General features: G+C 38.6%; 2 protein-coding genes across 2 annotated transcripts; both read left to right on the forward strand.

Moving 5' to 3' along the window:
* Positions 1–656: 656 nt before the first annotated feature.
* LOC148370820 (E3 ubiquitin-protein ligase ZNRF2-like) lies at positions 657–9896 on the forward strand. Its single transcript, XM_088328592.1, has 4 exons — positions 657–1405; positions 4031–4126; positions 5888–5993; positions 9142–9896. Exons 1-4 carry the CDS (start codon positions 1090–1092, stop codon positions 9197–9199), a joined length of 576 nt encoding a protein of 191 aa, XP_088184718.1. The 5' UTR covers positions 657–1089; the 3' UTR covers positions 9200–9896.
* Positions 9897–12042: 2146 nt separating this feature from the next.
* txnl4a (thioredoxin-like 4A) lies at positions 12043–15902 on the forward strand. Its single transcript, XM_088327766.1, has 4 exons — positions 12043–12190; positions 12368–12540; positions 12645–12748; positions 15606–15902. The coding sequence occupies exons 2-4, from the start codon at positions 12388–12390 to the stop codon at positions 15775–15777; spliced, it is 429 nt and encodes a 142-aa protein (XP_088183892.1). The 5' UTR covers positions 12043–12190; positions 12368–12387; the 3' UTR covers positions 15778–15902.
* The last annotated feature ends 4755 nt before the right edge of the window (positions 15903–20657 follow it).

The following is a 20657-nucleotide window of genomic DNA, read 5'->3' on the forward strand; positions in this document are numbered from 1 at the left end:
TGTTCTAGCTAATTCAAATAGTCTATCTATTTTGTCAGTGAAATGAAATGATCTGCATTTATATAGCGCTTTTCAAGTCAATGACTTCCCAAAGCGCTTTACAGTGTGCTTCACATTAGTGGCCTAAGAGGCAAAACATCCCCGGTTTGAGACCGGGTGGTAACATATGTTGGCCTGGAGAAGGATGAGCGCCACCAGGCTGTACTTGCCCAAAACACACCATAGGAAATGGTACCCCTACGACCCTAGTGGTTAAGGGATCGAAACGTAAACAAAATCGCCAATAATAACCCAGTTAAAAACGTTTGTTTTTTCTCAATTATTGCAACAAGTCAAGCTTAATCAAGCCAGATATGACGTCACAAAGCCGCCTGACCAGGTCGCCCTACTACCGGAGTTGAGCGTCAAGCCCGGGTCGGAAATGAGGTCAAATTGGGACAGTTTACAAAATAAAACAAAGATGGAGTCAAGAAACAAAGTAGAGAACAGTAAATGTGCATTATATGATTATGTTCCCTTGATTTTTAACTTTTTATAAGATATAAATTCTATCTATTGTATTTTACTCTCATTTGAGATGGATAACAAGGACGTAATTATTGTATTTTGAAGGCATACGCACCCCCTCAAAGTAAACTTCCCGTGAGAGGAGGAGGGCAATCCCTGCTTTTATTTTCCTCCGCAGACGCTCCCAAGACGAGAACAAAAACAAACTTGAACTACGTAGGACGTGCCTCAACCTTTCTGCACTAAATCTTTTTGGGGAGAAGGATAAACGCATTTTCTTTATTGATTTTCATTGCTTTTGTTTTACAAGGAGGAGCGGAAGGGGAAGGGCTCCGCTGGGAGAATAAAAAAACAACAACAAAAACAGACAAAAAAATCGCTTGGGATTATTGAAGTTGTGCGCACTTTTACGCACCGGGTCGGAACTTTGCAATGTGGCCTCGAAGCGATGATGTTGCTTTGAGTTTCGTTCTCTTTGTTGCTGTCACGTCGTCAGGACGGTAAGCATGTGTTAAGCCGCTGACGAGCTTCCCTGATCACGAATAGAAAAAAAAACACGGGGAAAAAACACTGAAAAAAAACATGGGGGGGAAACAAAGCAGCCCAGTCTACGACGGAAGAACCCGGGCATATTCCAGCTCCGATCTCCCATCCGGGAACTCCGGGGAAAGATTCGCCGGCTTCAGGTACACCAACGGCCCCGAGGGGCCCCGGATCAGGTACACAGGCGGGGGCCCCACCAGTTCCGGCCTCACCATACCTGCAGGGGGGCGTTCGGGTTCGCACGCCCTCAATCAGAGTCTTGACGGCGGGGAAGACGACGGGCAGATGGCCCCTGATGGCCACCGGTTGCTCATTGGGTCCCTTCCGGCTCACCTGTCCCCACGCCTACTCACAGGTAAAATGGAGGTCGAGGTTCGATTTATCTCATTTTTTGGGGGGGGGGGGGGGGGGGGGGGGGGGGGGCATTTACTAAACAGGGGTCACCAACCTTCTTGAATAGCTTTTAGTGTTATTACTATGCTAATACTATGTTATTACCAAGTTGTCATTGCTGGTGGTAAAATTTAAATAGGCTCAACCAACTTCTAAAAAAGGTGGGCAGTAATGGGTGAAAAATTGGTCTAGTGTCAGGGCCAGTAGAAAATTCTGTTTTATATATGTTATAAATGAATTAAATTCATCCGATTGGTTTTGGAACACACAGAATTAAGGTAAGGTAATATATTTTAAGAACTGAGTTTGTTAATTAGCAATGTAAAGATATAAAGGTCTTGATAAATTGAACAAATGACAAATTATAAAAGCTAGTAAAGGTAGCCAGCTATCTGAATGTTTGCCTTGTGCGCAGTACACCCATTATGCTTCAAAATCATTGCAGAAACATTTTTTTATGAGGGTATACTCAAATGGACTCTCTGAACAAGATTTGCACCAAAACAACATTTTAAAAAAATATTTTTTTACTATTATATATGGCATTGTATTTTTACCATTTTCCTTTGGCAGGCCAGATTTAAAAGCCTGATGGCCCACGTTTGGCTCGCGGGCTGTATTTTGCCCACCCCTGCTCTAAGACACCAGGCTAAAGCAGGTCAGCAACCTTTTTAAAAGCTAGTAACTATTTTTTTGTTTTTTGATTGTTAATGATTAGCACCAAAATTACAACTTTTTATGTTATTACTAGGTTATTACCAGATTTTTGTTATTAGAGTTGAAATAAGCTTAGTCAGCCACTTAAACCTTACCATAGTAAAATCCACTGACTGATTTATCTGAAAATAATTTTGGAATAGTGCAGTGGTTAGCACATTCGCCTAACACGTAAAAGGTCCCCAGAAATGTACTCAAGTGTAGCCCAAGGACCCCATATTGGTGACCCCTGCATTACATCCTCTCTGTGGACTACAGCATTCTGGATTTAGTTAATATTTTCGATAATTCAGCCACTAGCTACATTAGTATATAGCATCGCTTTGGTGGCAGCTTAGCCGTAGCCATTAGCATCTCTTTAGTAATTCATACTAAATTACCTTAATTTAGTGCCTAATTTTAGGTTCACAGACCTTAAATACTCATGTCAGCATTGTGGACCTGGTCGCTTACAGGAAAGCAATTGGACGCATTCCAAATTTAGGTCTGAAGCGTTGTTAAGCAGGGCCCTTGTGATTGCTTGGTGTACCTCGCGTCTTTAGCTTAAAGTGACAGTGTGTAATATTTTGTGCCTCCTAGTGGTACAAAAAAACCTTAATTCAGTTAAAAAAAACATTGATATGAGTAGTAGTCAAGAAATTTGTATTTCTTTTACATAGCAGAATCCACATCTTGTAGTCGCCGCCGCCATGTTGGTCTGGTATCCTGCTGCTATACTGTGCACATTTGGCATTGGATTTCATTCGCATTGGACAATACAGTGCCATGTAATGGTCAGATATTACACAATGTAAGTCAGCTGTGCTAGTTTATACAACTGAGGAAAAGTTAATTAATGTTGCAAAATAGTCCGTTTTTTCCCCCAAACATAGTATCAGAGAAAAAAAAGTATAAAATAAGGTTGGTTATCAAACAAAAAGGCCAATTGATGAACCTCAGGGGACCACATGTCACCCACGTGCTGCATGTTGCCTACCCTTTATCTAAATCCATTTGAAAATGGCCATTGCTAATAAATGTTACAATAGCAATCAATAGGATACTCACAAAATCAGCCTAATGCTAACAAAAAGAATGACCAGTACAAAAAAATACTCATCCATAATTGCACCACATAATTGTTTGCTTTATTTTAATTACCATTCTGCCACTTTTTCTGATGTCAGCATGATATTGACAACACAAGGACTCCGAAATGTGTATATTTACTTAGATATTTATTGATATTAGTTAAAAGCCATTGTAAAGTTATTAAAAAGACAACCGGGTGGCATGCCCTGGTGGGTCCGGATGTAGCACACGTGCGTTATGTAGCACACCTGCTATTGATACCCTCAACAAATCTGAATACAAAATATTCCTGTTGCGTAAATATCACACAACATAATTTTTTTCACACAAGTATTGGATTTCTTCAATATGAAAGTAGTGGTTTATATAGAAAAGAGGACTTGACGGAGTGCCCCGTTTGGTCCAAACGTAGCCCACGCACTTCATGTTGTGCACCTGATTTTCATGGTTTCGCAGTACACTTTTCTGCTATTAAAGTCTTTGTTTTTACACAAAAAGTATCGCCGTTTGATCGAAGCCACAGGTGGCTTGTTTTGTCTAAGAGTGTGCCCCCCAACCCCACCCCCCCTTCCTCTTATAACTGTCTTGCAAAACCGGCCTGTTTTTTTCCCCGGAGAGTGAAGAGTGTATAATGTAGGTCAGCAGATAAGAAGCGGCCTGCTGGTTACACATTTGCACGCGCAAACACGCAGTAGACACTTCCGGGTGGGCGGGGCCTGCCCGAGACTAAACAGAACGTGCGATGCATTCGAGGGCCTCTTCCAGAATCGGATTTTATCACATCTTTTGTCCTCCGCAGGTTTCCACTGCCCGGTGTGCTCCAAGTTCATGGCTTCTGACGAGATCGAGAAGCATCTGCTGGTGTGTTTCAGCAAATCGCGGCTCACCTATAACAGTAAGGACGATTTGGAGGCGGAGTCGAGGCTGTTTTACTTTTTTGTGGGCGGAGTCAAGACTTTTGCCATTAGATAGATAGATAGATAGATAGATAGATAGATAGATAGATAGATACTTTATTCATCCCCGAAGGGAAATTCACTTTTCCAGCAGCATCCCTAAGCTGAGAAGTCGGACAAGTGATGCATTGTGTGATAGAAATGTTGTAATTTTAGTATATGATTATTAAAGCTGATTTTTTTTTCTAACAGAAAAGTGGCAGCTAAAGCTATCAAAAAACATTGGCTAGTGCTACTTAGCATGAATGTTACAATACCATAGCTTTTTTTGCGAAATGTAAACAATGGATGACAATTTGCGAGAATGAAATGGTTGCGAATCCAGAAAATGAAGAGTGAAACTGATTTTTTCCCCTAACTGAAATTAGGTAGATTACTGCTAACAAAAAAAGATTGGCTAACTAGCATGAATGTTACAATGCCATATTAAATAAATCCTAAATAATAGAGGACAATTTGCTTGATAGAAATGTTCCAAATTTAAAAATATTGATCATAAAACTAAAACCCAAATTTGGTAGCTTATTGCTCATATAAAAAAAAAATCTGCTAATGCTAACTAGAACAGATGATATCATACCTCATCTGTGCTAATTAGCACAGATGATATCATACCTGGGCAGCACGGCGGCGCAGTGGTTAGCGCATGTGCAGCACAGTTCATGTCTTGGGAACCTCCTGCGTGGGTTCAAATCCAGCTCCAGACTTGCGTGGGTTTTCTCTGGGCACTCCGGTTTCCTCCCACATTCCAAAAAGAACATGCATTTCAGGTGAATTGGCCGGTCCAAAATTGTCCCTAGGTGTGAATGAGCGAGTGAGTTGTCTGTCCCTGTGTGTCCCTGTGTGCCCTGCGATTGGCTGGCAACCAGTTCGGGGTGTCCCCTGCCCACTGCCCGATGATTGCTGGGATGGGCTCCAGCACCCCCGCGACCCTACTGAGGATAAGCGGTGCAGCTGATGAGATGAGATGAGATATGATACCTTATCTTTGACTCATAAAAAATAAGTGACCATTTGTAGAATATAAAACTATCGTAAAATTAAAACGGAATTTTCTTAGCTAAAAGCTAACAAAAAAGAATCATAAACAATAAGTGACAATTTGTTCAGTAGAAACGTTGTAAATTTTATGGATCTAAACTAAAACAGAAATCTAGTCGTTAACAAAAAAGAATGACCTGTGCTAACAATCATGAATGTTTACGACAGTAAACAATACGATACTCAAAAACTTAGCTTAATGCTAACAAATTACAAACGCTTATTAACATAAATGTTGTGATAGAAAATATAAAAATAATCACAAGCTTAGCTTAGTGCTAACAAAACAGACAGGCAAACACTTATAAGCAAGAAGGTTATGATAGTTATCAATAGTATACAAATAAGCTTAGCTCTCAATACTTCCAAAAAAGAATGGCCAATTCTTATTACATCGGCGTTAACTAGATATACTTAGATGCTTATCAACATGATTATTTTTTTAAGCACTACCTGTACTCGTAAGCTAGGCACACGGTGTAAACTTGTATCTAATCATATCGAGGTACATATCGTGTGTATCAATGTATCTGTCGCCAGGTTAAAAACGATACACAAACTTTGAAGTGCAATGATTTTCATTGTTCCACACAGAGGATAAAGAAAATATGAAGTATATCATATGATAGTTAAGATTATGTTTTTTGTTTTTAATTTAGAGGACATCCTGTCCAGAGATTCTGGGGAATGTGCCATCTGCTTAGAGGAACTGGAGCAAGGCGACACTATTGCCAGACTCCCCTGCCTTTGTATCTACCATAAAGGGTAATTTATACACAACACACAGTATATTTTTTGTTTTATAATACTATAAAACACATCCTGGATGATCATTAACTGTTTGTGTTCATGAGGTGAGAATCTGTCCCTTCTTAAGGTTATATAAGTGCAATAATATTCTATGTCACACGTGCTATTGTCAGAACCAGAACAGATGCAGGACCCAATCGCGTGACGTTCTCACACAAGCCTTTTATTTTACGGGAAATGGGGAGTCATACACGTTAGGAAGCCGGTCTGGCGTGGAAGGACAGGAAGCCAGAGACCGACGAGACCGATTCCAATTGCCGATTCAGACTGATGGGGTCTATACTGGACAGGAAGGGACAGACGGGATTAACAACAATTTAGGATATCGATAACCAACAGGAGAAACTAGACGGTAGCGAAAACTGGAGAAAATAACAAACAGGACCAAAATAGACGGAAACAAAACTGGAACTCGAAATTAAACAGGACAAAAATAAACGGGAACAATACCAGACTGAAGATATCAACTGGAAAGCAGGACTGAGTCAGAACCCACGTCTTGTGGGGCAGGAGTTCGTTTGACGGGTTGACAAAAAAAAAAGCATGAGAGCGCTGAGCTGTATATAGAAAGAAAGCCAATCTCTCAACGAGCCGCAGCTGGCACCACACGGGCGGGGCCAATTGGGCACCATGGCAACCGTGACACACACACACACACACACACACACACGGACGTGGCCAATTTGGCGCCATGGCAACCATGACAGCCATGGCTGAGAAAAATAGCTCACTCATTCTTATCTTAGCTGTACACATTGATTGCTATAATAAATCAAAAATATACAAATGCTTTATGTAAATCTTGTACAAAAAAGTAACACAATTAGAATACTTGTTTGCGGACTTGCTTGGGCAGATGTCAATCCTAATTGATGAGCCAACAATTCTAATTAAATCGACATTCATGCACAAACACGCAGGTACGCAACAGAAAAAAAGGAAGAAATAGTTGTAAAAACTCAATAGACTTGCCATATTTTCCGAAGCTCCTACAATCACAACAGCCTGACTCATTGTGGCTGAGCTCTCCGGTACCTCACACAGTACATACAGAGAGGTGGGGAGGAGACACAACCAAGCTGTGCTTGTATTTCTAGAGAAATCTAAGTACATTATTGTGCCTCACGCTCTTATGTACAAAGTGAAAATAATTATGGTTACGTTCTACGGTCCTTTTCACACATTTGAAAGAGGTCAAAAGGAGACGCGACTAAGTTGTGCTACTACTTTTATACAAAATCAAAACAATTATGGTCGAGCTCTCTGGTGCTTGCGCACAATAGAAGGAGGTAAAGAAAACCAACCAAGATGTGCTACTACTTTAATAGAAAATCTAAATATGTTATAGTTGAGCCATCCAATGCCTCACACACATTATGAAGAGGTTGTGCTACTACTTTTATACAATATCAAAATAGTTGTGGCCTAGCTCTCTGGTGCCTCACAACTTCTATATAAAATCAAAATAATTCAAGTGGAGCTTTCCGATGCCTCATGCATGTCAGTAAGAGGTAGAGAATAGAATAGAATATACCTTTGTTGTCATTGTTACAAAATGGGTTAACATATTGTGACAACGAAATTGGGCATGACACTCCAGTTTCACACATTCACAGTGAGGTAAAAAAAAACAAGAAGATAAAGGAACAGAGAAGATACGGTTATGAAACAAGGAGGATAAGGTTATAGTTATAATTTACACAAAATTTACACAAGAAATGTCGGCATGTAGGATGTTACATACAGTTTGGTATCGTAAGGGTTTGTGCAATATGCATTTGGTGCAAAAATAGTCATATTGCAAGAAATAGTCAACATATGCATTTGGTGCAAAAATAGTCATCATCTTGCAAAAAAAGATTGTGTCAACATTGTGCAAGGTGAGCAGTAAACATAGTGCAGTCAACATTGTGCAAGAAACATAGACATGAGTACCATTTACGTTCGTATGAGGTAGTGTTTTTGCAAGAGTTTTTCAGTTTTTTTCTGCAGTGTGTGTTTAGGGTGGTAATGGCTCTGGGGAAGAAACAGTCTCTGAGTCTGTTTTTGTTTTGTGTGACCTGTAGCGCTTTTATAGAAAATTTAAAGCTATAATGATTGAGCTCTTTGATTCCTGCCTCACATTATAAAGAGTTATGAGGAGATAAAGAGGAGACACGACCAAGTTTTACTACTAATTTTATTCTAAATCAGAACAAGGCTTGGCTCTTTGGGGCTTTCCGTACATGATGAAGAGGTAGAAGAAGACACGGCCAAGTTATGGTACCACTTTTTAGAAAATCAAAATATATTATCGTTGAGATCTTAAATACCTCGCTCACATTATAAAGAGGTAGAAAGGACACCCTATGGAGGGATGAAAGCATGACCGACTTGGGTGCCGAGGTGCTTAACTTGTTTCGGCATTTTGGTTGTCCATTGTCCAAAAATGTTTGTGTGTTTTTTTAATACTTTTTCCCTTTTTTAATTTTCTTTGTTTTTGTATGTGTTTGTCTTGCTGTCGGTCACCCCTCTTGAGGTATATGACCAAGGTAGGTAGGTAGGTAGGTAGGTAGGTAGATAGATAGGAGACACAACCAAGTTGTGCTACTACTTTCATAGAAAATCAATACAATCATGGCTGGTATTTGGTGCTTCCTGCACAATTATAAAGAGGTAGAAAGGAGTTTTGCTACTACTTTTGTTAAAAATTTAAATATATTATGGTTGATATCTTCAATACCGTGCTCACATAATAAAGGAGTTGAGAGGAGACACGACCAAGTTTTGCTACTACTAATATAGAAAATCAAAACAATCATGGCTGGGCTCTCTGGTGCATCCTGTACAATTATAAAGATGTAGAAAGGAAACACTACCACGTGTTGCTACTACTTTTGTAGAAAATCTAAATATATTATGGTTGATATCTTCAATACTTCGTTCACATCATAAAGGAGTTGAGAGGAGACACGACCAAGTTTTGCTACTACTATTATAAAAAAATCAAAACAATCATGGCTAGGCTCTTTTTGAATATTTAGAGAAGAGACACGACCAAGTTGAAAGAGATTTCATGTTCATGAAAATTAATTAAAGTTTTGTTTTTGGTTGTTTTCCCCAGGTGTATCGACGAGTGGTTCGAGGTGAACCGATCCTGTCCGGAGCATCCGTCCAACTAGCAAAGTGACTCAATCTACTGTACTTTTTTTCTTAACACTGTACGTACCGGTGTTGTAATTACGTTTAAGTTGCTCATCAGGGATCGTTTAAAAAAAGTAGCTGATTATTCGTGCGGGGAGACATCAATAGAGATCGGATGAGTTTCATTTTATTCGTGGAATGTGCCGGAGTCGAAAACTACTGTCCGGAGTCCATTTTTTTTGGGCGTCTCCAAAGTGAATGTCCATTGAGCCTTTTTCCGGCTCTAGCCTTTTTAGAAAAACTGGTGAGAAAAACTGTGATGTGACACTTCTTTAGAGATTTTTGTCCGCGAAGAAAAAAAAAAGAAAAGAAAAAAAAAACAGCCATATGGAATACAAAATGCCTATGTCAGCTTTAAGGAATGATTAGCGTCGACGGAGTGTTGTGTTTTTCGCTGATTTTTTTGCAAACGAAATGTGTCACAGACCAAATAGTCTTAACGTGAAATAGCTCGACTGTTCTGAACCACGAATCGCGTCGCACAGAGATCGTGGAATTGACGAAAGGTCGCAGGTAAAATCTCGACGGTTGATTCTTTTTAAAAAGGAGCGTCGGAATATGCTGCTAATGTCATAGACTGGAAAGTTTTCCTATAACCTTTGGATCTTTGTTCAGTGTCCGTTTCTATTTGTACTGTAATGAATTGCACAAGAAAATAAATGTTTTGTCATGGTGTCTTTGAGTAATGGACCACGCGATCTTGAAGCGATAAATCGGGGGTGTCATAAAATGTTCAGTTCAAACAAAAATGGCAGAAATACAACAAATCGTTGTCATGATTGGAGATGTAAAATAATTTGAGTGTTTCAATGAAAATCTGACGTACCCTTTTAGAGGAAACGCTGTGTGATATTTGACCACTAGATGTCGCTGTGTTGATTGGTGCAACCGAAAGTTAGTGCTACAAAGCAGAGGGATACAGACTACAAACAATTAAAGTGACCAAAAAAGACAATTAGGTGAGCCTTATGTTATGTAAAAAAGTATATTTTTAATGCATGTTTATACGAAAGTTCATGTGTTTTATTAAATCAATATTTCTTTTGATGGATGAAGATTCATTTTACCACTAGGTAAGTGTTACAAAATGTACCTTAAGAGTAAAAAAAATCTGAAATTCAACAATTCTTCATCATTATTATGTGGCAAATTTATTTAAAAAACGTACATTTTGTGTGTTATGTATTTGTTTATATTCGAAGTATGACATATCTGACATCTAATATTCCCCAAACCGTTTACTTGACCTTGTTTTGTACTGAGCTTTGAGTTTTTGTGATTAAAGACTATACAAATAAATTTCACTTGACTTGACAAAGTCAGGGGGAACAGCAGATGAGTGGTCAGCGCGAGCGCGGCACAGTTCATGGGTTAAAATCCAGCTACCAGCCTTCCTGTGCAGTTTGCATGTTCTCCCCGTGCTTGTGTGGGTTTCCTCCAGGCACTCTAGTTTAGGTGTGAATGAGCGAGTGAGTTGTCCGTCTCTGTATGCCCTGCGACTGGCTGGCAACCAGTTCAGGGTGTCTCCTGCTCACTGACGAAGATAGCTGAGATGGGCTCCAGCATCCTCGCGACCCTACTGAGGATAAGCGGTGCAGATAATGAATGAATGAATGATTATTACATGATAGATAGATAGGGCAGCACGGCGGCGCAGTGGTTAGTGCTTGTGCGGCACAGTTCATGTCATGGGAACCTGTCGTGGGTTCAAATCCAGCTCCAGACTTCCTGTGCGGAGTTTGTATGTTCTCCCCGTGCTTGCGTGGGTTTCCTCCGGGCACTCCGGTTTCCTCCCACGTTCCAAAAACATGCATTTCAGGTAATTTGGCCGGTCCAAATTGTCCATAGGTGTGAATGAGCGAATGAGTTGTCTGTCCCTGTGTGCCCTGCGATTGGCTGGCAACCAGTTCAGGGTGTCCCCTGCCCACTGCCCGGAGATGGCTGGGATGGGCTCCAGCCCCCCCACGACCCTAATGAGGATAAGCGGTACGGCTAATGAGATGAGATAGATAGATAGATAGATAGATAGGTGTGTGTGTGTAATCAAATCACGAGTGTTTAAATCTAGTTTTTGATAGCCATACTTTTATTTATTTATATTTTTAAATAGTATTAGTATAAGAAAGGACGTCTCACTGATGTACTTCTATCGCGTGCTGGTTAAATCAAAAGACAAAGAAATAATGTTCAAAGCATTTTGTCATAAGAGTCAATAATATTTGTGCAAAAATGTTTTTGGATTGCTATCCTTGCGTCTAGGAATCGAAATATGTTGTAGTAAATTAATTAAAAAAAAAAAAAAAAGACGTCACGCTTACGTACTTTCGCTGCGTGCTGATTAAGTCAAAAATAGCTTAAAAGTTTTCCACTTTTTGCATTGCATGTAAAATATATAATTGTTTTTAATACAAGTTTTTAAAATGACAAGTACACAAAGACAACTTAAGCAGGCAATGAATTCTAGAAAAGAATTTGTTTAAAAATACCAAATGGCAACAGTCAAATTTCATATGAATGCTGATAGTTTCATAACTTAAAAAAAGATTTATAGTACTCATCTTATAAGTTTCATATAAAAATATAGAGTAGTAAAAGTGTGCAAATTTTAATTTTAACTTGTGTTTCTGAATTAGGTGATTTTATCTTAAAAACGACATTGCGGACTTTTGTCGCGTGATAATGACGTCACAAACAGTTGAACTAGATTCCCTATTTTTGTTTTTGTTATAAGAGTCAATAGTAAGTCCATAACGAAAAAGTAGTTCCACAAAATTATGTTAAATTACTTGAATTAATTAATAAAAGTATGTTGGAGAGTATATGATCAAAAGAGTACTTTTGTCGCGTACTTATTACGTAACACGTGGTTCGTGACGTTGACGGACTTTGTTGTAAACACGCTCACTTGAGCCCTTTTTTACAATTAGATAACTATTCTTCAAATCGTATATCGTTTTTCTTATTAAAAGGTAGGTGCTTTACTTCTGTTTACCAACACATGCACAATTTAGTGTTGTTGTTTTTTTAACATACCTAAAGCAAACGTGTTTATTAGCAAGAAGCTAGTTAGCAAGCTTGTTAGCCAGCAATAATCATATTAGCTCGCACATTTTGGTCAAATCCTATCAAACATGTGTCGTTTTCAGGAGCGTGTGACGTTTGAAAAATGTCGTACATGCTACCGCATCTCCACAATGGCTGGCAAGTAGACCAGGCCATCCTGTCGGAGGAGGACCGAGTCCTGGTCATCCGCTTCGGACACGACTGGGACCCGACTTGCATGAAAATGGACGAGGTTCTCTACAGCATCGCTGAAAAGGTTTAACAAATCTGCTATTACAGACATGCAGACGCGGTAACATTTGCATCAAAATAATCATGCAGTTTCTCGTGCAATAAAATCGTCACATTTTCTGCCTACAGGTGAAAAACTTTGCAGTCATTTACTTGGTGGATATCACAGAAGTTCCCGATTTCAACAAGATGTACGAGTTGTACGACCCCTGCACTGTCATGTTCTTTTTCAGGTAAATTGTCCATCAAATCATTTTACTGTAGACTCCTGGAATAATACGGCATGAAACCTTTCTTAGGTCGAGATTGTAAAGTGAAATTGCCATATAGCGGGAGATAGAAACTACCGAGATAGAAACTACCAATTGGTTCCCAACCTTTGGCACCTCAGAAGAAAACATTAAAAAACAAAATTCTATTTAAAAAAAGTGTATATTATATGTACTTATGGTTAAATTAAATATGTAAGGAAATGGGGATATTTTTTCAACCGTTGGTGACTTGAGCTGGTAGAGTGGAGAAGGTGGATGCAGAGGGGAGAGGAGACTGTGGATCAAGAAGAAAAGTCATAATAAGAGAAAAATGTACCAAAAATGAATTTTGTGCAAAGAATAAAAACGGCTACTATACAAACCTTCAAAATGCACAAATATTTATATTCTTAATGTGTCCTTTGAAGACTTCCTTTCGGAATTTCCTGGGTTACGTAAGGTAAACCAACCTCTAAAGAATAGAGAAATCAAGGTTGGTCTCCCTGCACAATTATGGAGACCGACACAATGATGCAAAAGAGTGACCAGAAATAGAAGACCCCTGGCATTTCCAGCAGTTTGGTAATGCTAAAAGCGTTCAGTGGTTAAGATAGAAGAACCTTGGTATTACTAGTGCCATCCTGCAACGGGGGGACTTGATTTCGGTGTAACTCTGATTTCGACAAATCTAAAATAAACTTGAAATGAACATGCTTTCACAAGGGTGGCCATTTGCGTGCCTTCTTCATTTTACTTGATTATCGCAAGCTTTGTTTCCATGGTTATCGTGTTTTGCTCTAACATGGGACCCATAGCGAATACATACAGTTGAAAAACACGGTATTGTATTGCCCAACGTCGATTGGCGAGGGTAGTGATTTGTACCCCTTCGTATTTTTTAAGCTTTCTTTCTATAGTTATGTTTTTTTGCTTCTCCCTTTAGCATTGCCGCAAGTCTTGGAAACAATAGCAAAAAATACAGAACAAAAAAATAGTATAACTGGTTACGAGCTCGAATAAGTTCAGCCCATTGCATATCGGCATTTTGATGATGTCATAAGGGCTAACCAACAGCATTTCATATATTGTACTGTTTAAAATCCTACATGCCATTGAAAGATACTTCTACTTAAAGGAACAATAAATACATGAATAACTACATGTATCTAATAAATGACTTTGATTGTGGAAATACCTGCATGTTTTTATTTTCGACGCATGCAGGCTACACGCTAACTGTTATCCAAAGCTACGAAAATAAGATATTTTGCCGATACAGTATAATAGGTAATATCAATTCGATAGCAACAATCATAAACATTAAATATCCCTATTAAATATACTAAGTGTGTACTGCTACCCCGAGGATTTTTGTTGATTGCCTCGTCTAATCTTCTTTCTTGATTGCATTTAACCAGGTCCAGTCGCATTCATTTGTGTAGCCCTTAATCACAAAATGTCTTAAAGGACTGCACAGGTTACAATGAAACCATCCCCTGATCTTACACAGACATGCGGGAAAGGAAAAAACCTCAAACTTCAGGACGAGAAAAATAAGAAATCTAGAAAAAGGGCCTCACAAAAGTGGTAATCTACCTTCTAAGGCAGACCTAGGCACTCCGGTCCTGGAGGGCCGCACGTCCTGCCAGATTTTGAAGTTTGCTCTTCTTTAATAATAATAATAATAATAATAATTTCCTTTGTATTGTCATTCTTTGTAACAATGTACACAGAACGAAATGTCGATACACCTGACCCGTTGTAGCGAGCCGATGCAGCCGCAGCCAACAGAGGCTGCATCGGCTCGCAACTCAGGTGATACAAATTATAACCTCGTTAGCAAGCTAGCAAGTGCTCGTTAACGATACTGGTGATTGGAATCACCTGTATTGGATCAGAGAAACCTCAAAAATCATGCAGAACATGCGGCCCTCCAGGACCGGAGTGCCTAGGTCTGTTCTAAGGTGATCAGGGTGCAATAGATTGAGCATTGGGTCACAGTACACGAAACATAGTGAACATCAATAAAAGTAAACATAAGTAAAAGGTAGAATTTTTTTTTTTCCAGAAAATTCATGACAACTATCACGAGTGTCTGCTGTGATCCTGTACAACTTGAATTTACGATCACTAAGGTTTTTTTCTGGGATTCTGGCACCCATACACACAACTAGCAGCAATGACAGCTTGGTTTTCTCCGTATTTTGACCAGCGTGGTATCTTGATTTGCCTCCACTTTTAGCGCGTACACTTGATGATATGTCATCTCGCTGTAGCTTTGCTTAAACCCCGCCCACCGGATACATCACAATGTTTACAAACAAAGGACAAGGGTCTGTACGACTTCAGCTAATTGCAGACAAGCATCTTAGAGATCTAACCTAGTTTTTGGGCATGCAAAAGCATTTGTTGCTGATCTTGTATGGTGGGAAAAATGGCGTCACGTAAAGTGAAAATGTCACAAGTTGGGGTCGCCGTATTCCGGGGTCTACTTTATCCGAGCCTGTCTCACTTTAAAATCGCTTCCCCTCTTTAAAGGCCAAATGTGTAATATTTGACCACTAGATGGCACTGTGTTGTCTGGTACGAGTGAGGGCCGGTGATGCACAACACAACGTGGCAGCAGATGAGGCTTGGACAAACATGGCGCCGACTTTATTGGGGATTGCACAGTGTAAAAAAAAAAAACCTATAAATGTCATATCTTATGAAAATGTAACATTGGTATGATAGTTTATGTATTTTTCCTAGTATTCAAATCAATGTCTTTTTTTTTGGCTGGATGAAAGTTTCTTTGTACCACTTGGAGGCACTAAATATTACACACTGTCCCTTTAAGGAACAAGCACATCATGATCGACTTGGGCACGGGGAACAACAACAAGATCAACTGGACGATGGAGGACAAGCAGGAGATGATCGACATAGTGGAGACGGTGTATCGAGGGGCCAGGAAAGGACGAGGTCTGGTGGTCTCGCCCAAGGATTATTCCACAAAATATCGATATTGATTTTATTATGTTCCATTTTTTTAGATATTCTGCTTAGTATTATAAATTATTTTTTCCCTCATTTATGTCAACTTGAGTTCTTGTTTTGTTGTTTTTTTCATAATAAAGTCAGATATAAATGGAAAGTGTGTTTTTTGTTTTATGTATTCATAACAAAGCGTTCATGTCGCTTGCGTAAATGTTTTCAGTATATGACTTAATAAAATAATTACCAAAATTAAATGAAATTAACTTTCTTATAAAACAAGTCGTCTGAAAATACATGTCAAGGTAGTCAATGTTCATTGGTTTTCGTCTACATAATAGATCAGATTTTCAGTTTTTTTATCATATATAATTGAAAATCTTAGTTTTGAGTCAGTATTTGATTTCGTTTTTTTGAGGGACCTTTTTTTCTGTCTTTTGACAACAACAAATACTTCTTTTTTTTTAAAAGTGAATAAAGTAACCCCTAAGAATAAATACGTTTGAAAAAGGAATCTCAATGAAACGAGAACTACACGCACAAGAAAAATCTAAGAACATCTTACTGCAATGACGCCAATCATCCAGCAGAGGACGGCAAAAGAGCAACTTAAAAGAGTTATGTGAGGGAAATGCACGCACACACTTAAATACGTACATATATAAATATATATGTATAAAACATTTCCCGTGACAAAAAAACATTTAAAAAGTGATATTTTATATTTAATTTTTAAAACCCAACCAGAAGGAAAATTAAATAAAAAGTGAATTAGTATAAAACAACCAGATAGCTTGGAGGTAATGCAAAAAATGACGTAAGCCTATTCATATGCTAACCGCTGATTAGCATTACATAAGGAAGTATTGTTATTTCATTTAATAAACATTAACACCAAAAAATAGGAGAAAGGAAACATCGTGGTGAAATAATAGTAATCATAAAAGGAAAATGTTTTCATTGTCAGCCAAAAAAATACTTGTACAATTCAATCATGACACTGCTCGGATAGGCCAAAACATGCAAGAAACGCCTGCAGTTTTTTTCAAGTGCTCTCTTTGTGTAACAAATTCTTAATTCTTTTTTGCACTCATTTTATTCATTTTATATCCCAATTTAATTTTTTTTTTTTACAGCAACTATTTATTCAACATAGTCATGTGCTGTACTTCTGTGTCTTTCCCAACAAGTCCCAACATATTCTGTGTTCACTTTCATGTTTTTTTCACTTGGAGTTCGTTAATGTGCCTGCATTGTATTTGTTGTTTTTTTTATCTTTGTGTGGTAACGTTTCTTCTTCTCATGTTTTGTTCTGTTAGAGCTAGTCATTGTTGGAACATTATATTTTTACTCTATCCATGTGTGAATATGTTCCTTTTATCCCCCACTTTTCGTGTTTTGTTCAGTTATAATTTCTCATCTTTCGTTTCCCTACTTTCGTGTTTTATTTATTTGGAGTTTGTAATACGCCTGCATCATATTCGGTGTATTTCTGTCTGTGAATGTTTCTCACATTCATGTTTTGTTCTGTTAGAGCTAGTTATTGATGGAACATCATATAATTGCTCTATCTAAATGTGAGTATGTTCCTTGTACCCTCTTCCTTGTTTGTTCAGTTATAATTCGTTGGTGTTATAAGATGGCTTTAGTTTCCTTACTTTCATGTTTTTTTCAGTTAGTCAAGTTAAGTCATGATTATTTGTGGCCCCCCTTATCACAAGGAGTCTCAAAGGGCTGCAGACTACCGCAAACCAGACTATTATTACACCACCCCCTGATCTAAAACCTACACGAGGGCAAGGAAAAACTTTAAAAACTCAACATGAGGAAAATGAAGAAACCTTGAGCAGAGACCGCATATGAGGTAATCCCCCTTCCAGGATGATCAGGCTGCAATGGACGTTGCAATAACAAATAATACACAGATATTGTCTACATGAAATATAGGATTATTTATAAACTAGAGAATAGAAGCGTGTTTTAAGGCTAGATTTAAACAGTTCGACTGAGGTTGCAGATCGAATCTCAGAGGGAAGAGCATTCCACAGCACCGGGGCCCGAATGGAGAACGCTCTCGAACCAGCGAATCTCCTTTTGGCTCTTGGGATCACTAGTAGACCAGCATTTTTAGAGCGAAGGCTCCGGACCGGAACATGGGGCAAAATCAAATCCGAAAGATATGAGGGAGCAAGCCCATGCATGATTTTGTATAATACAAACAGAACCTTAAAACCACATCTTATGCTAAGAGGGAGCCAATGCAGGTCAGCTAAAATCGGGGTAGAGTTTGTTCATGTGCCTGCAGAGTATTGATTGTCGTTTTGTCCATGTGTGGTATTGTTTCTTCCTTTATTTTCTGGACTGTTTGAACTAGTTATTGTTGGAACATTATATAATTTCTCTATCTACATGTTTGTATGTTCCTGTGGGAATGTTTCCTTCGTCATCTTTCTTGCGTGTTCTGTTCAGCTGGAACTACCTTCTTTTCCTACATATCTCGTTTTGTGCGTTGTACTTCTTTCTGTTTTTTTTGGTCCAGTTACAGCTACAGGATTTAGTGTTGTCTCCACGAGCAGGAATGTAATTTGCGGCACCTTATATGTTTTGTCCTGTTAGAGCTGGTCAGAGTAGGAAGATTATGTAGATGTTCTTTCCCAGTATGAGTATGTTACCGGCATCCTCTTCCTTCTATTTTTTTTGTTCAGTTAGAACTATAGCTAACATATCTTGCATTGTTTAACCTTTCATGTTTTGTTCAGTTTAGATGATGGAATACCAAGTACTCGAGTTGATTTGTGATCCCACGGCGTTTCATTGAGTAACTGCTGTGCAAACACCTCACGGGTAAGCCCAATTAGCACCTGCTAGGATGACGCAGCTGAACTAACGCGCCCGCTACTCACAAATGCATGCTAAAATACTCCAAAATCAGCCCCTACGCCAGATACACCCCCAACCCCCACTGAGTTCTATCAATGAGTCCAGAGAGGAGGACAGGAATAGCTTCAGAGTGGAGGAGGAGGTGACGCAGGAAGGGCACAAAGAGGACGGGAGGCTGCGGCCCGACGTGAAATTACCTTCCGAGTTGGACGCTAAAAATAAATGTTTCCCTAGCTGGGAATTTTATTATGTGTCCAGGTGGGGGCAAATGAGGGTCACACTAGGGGGGTTGGGGTCGTATATTTTAGTGGGAACACTATCAGCCAGGTGTCAGATTTTTTTTTTCCTTCAAAGCCCCAGTGTGTATTACATAGCGATCCCCGGTGGTGTGAAAAGGCTTCATTGATGAAATAAAACACTATCGATACAAATAACAAGGAAACACACATTTATTGTCACATACATGATTCCGAGTCCTATCATTCCACAGCATCTGTTTATTTTTTCCATTGTTTCCTTCTCTGGCCACCCATGTTAGCCACTTGGCTGCAGGCTATGGCTTACTTCTAGCCACTATTGTCATTGTTAGTAGTTGTTCTCGCTTCACCTTCAGTTTTACTTGCCTTTTACAACTAATCATGCAAGCGAACGTCAACAAGTTTAGCTCTTTTGATACTGTATCAATTTTTCATGTCCTGCTGCTGGCTGAAATTCACACAAGAAAATATGGAGGCAGGCTTCTGAATGTTATCCTTTGGGCTTCCGTAGTATGTCTACTTGTAATGCTTTATCTCTATTCCTAGCTGCAAGGACCTTTAGTGGTTAATGATTACGTACGGCCACTTTAAGAGGGAAAAACAATTGGCATTTTTACTGGAAGAAATGGGCTTCTTAGATAAATAAAACCATTAATCAAGTAATTAAAAAGGAACAAACAAATGAATAAATCGTTGCATTATTAAATGCATATAAATATAATCAGATGAAAAAGTTATAAATACTGTAAATGAAAAAAATAAAAAAATAAAAGAAATTAAAAAAAAAACGTTTTCAAAGAAGGTTTTATTTTCTGTACTTATTACTTGCGACCCCACACTACTTTTTTCCTCAATTTGCTTCAGCAAAATTCTCTTAAGTTGTTTTTTTCTTTTTTGTTTTTGTACATTTCACCCTACTTTAAATATTTTTTCAACTGTAATTGAACTCAAGCAAGTTGCCCTTTGCCACCCGGAGGTCACGTGACCATAGCGTGTACAGATCGGATTTAACAGCTTGATGTGACCTAAACGGGTCAATTTGTTCCATGCAGTCAGACAAATTTGATTTAAATTGGAAATTTAAAACACAGTCCAATTTACCGGATTTACCTTTACTTATTGTCTAAAATTACATATACATTTGATACTACTTTTTGCAGCTTGGAGTTGATGTAATAAAGAAAAAATGTAGAAAAATAAGAACAATTATGCTTGGATGCATGACCTACCAGTACTTACACTCTTCCATGAGCGGGGTGAAAAATAAATTGGAGAAAAAAATAAAAATACTAATGGCATCTTGTCATGAACATGTCTTTTTGAGGAATCCTTGGTATGTGACAATATCACAACTTTTTCATTTTGAAATCTCATTTTTGACCCCACTTATGCATCCAAGGGTTAAAATAATCTACAAACACAACCCAAAATGTTGCTTTAGTTCTTATTGTATTTCTTACTTTTTTATATGTTTGTACCCCCCGCCCCCAATATTTTAAAATCTCAAAACTCAGCAGCGATGCGACTTTCCCCTCTTGATAGCTCGCGCTCACCCACACGGTGTGCAAAAATAAATCCCTGACTCATCGAGATTCACGTAAGAAGTCAGAAACGACGCTCGAACGTCTTTTTAGAACAAATAAAAACAAAAGGGGTATAATTTTTATTTTTGATAAAAATCGGCCCATTTGGGTTAGTTTTTAACCTAAGTTGTTTTAGAATGCTAAATAAACTAACAAAAAAATGGGTTATTTTGTCAAAAAAGAAAACCACATCAG

Source organism: Urocampus carinirostris, chromosome 2 (genome assembly GCF_059441175.1).
Source record: "Urocampus carinirostris isolate Australia breed hairy pipefish chromosome 2, RoL_Ucar_1.0, whole genome shotgun sequence".
NCBI classification, from domain to species: Eukaryota; Metazoa; Chordata; class Actinopteri; order Syngnathiformes; family Syngnathidae; genus Urocampus; species Urocampus carinirostris.

Bases quoted from the DNA above. Each gene is read 5' to 3' on its own strand.
- LOC148370820 (XM_088328592.1), top strand. From the start codon at position 1,090: ATGGGGGGGAAACAAAGCAGCCCAGTCTACGACGGAAGAACCCGGGCA. The intron at 1,406-4,030 runs GTAAAATGGAGG...TGTCCTCCGCAG, and splicing joins GTCCCCACGCCTACTCACAG to GTTTCCACTGCCCGGTGTGC. The intron at 5,994-9,141 runs GTAATTTATACA...TGTTTTCCCCAG, and splicing joins CTTTGTATCTACCATAAAGG to GTGTATCGACGAGTGGTTCG.
- txnl4a (XM_088327766.1), top strand. From the start codon at position 12,388: ATGTCGTACATGCTACCGCATCTCCACAATGGCTGGCAAGTAGACCAG. The intron at 12,541-12,644 runs GTTTAACAAATC...TTCTGCCTACAG, and splicing joins TCTACAGCATCGCTGAAAAG to GTGAAAAACTTTGCAGTCAT. The intron at 12,749-15,605 runs GTAAATTGTCCA...TGTCCCTTTAAG, and splicing joins ACTGTCATGTTCTTTTTCAG to GAACAAGCACATCATGATCG.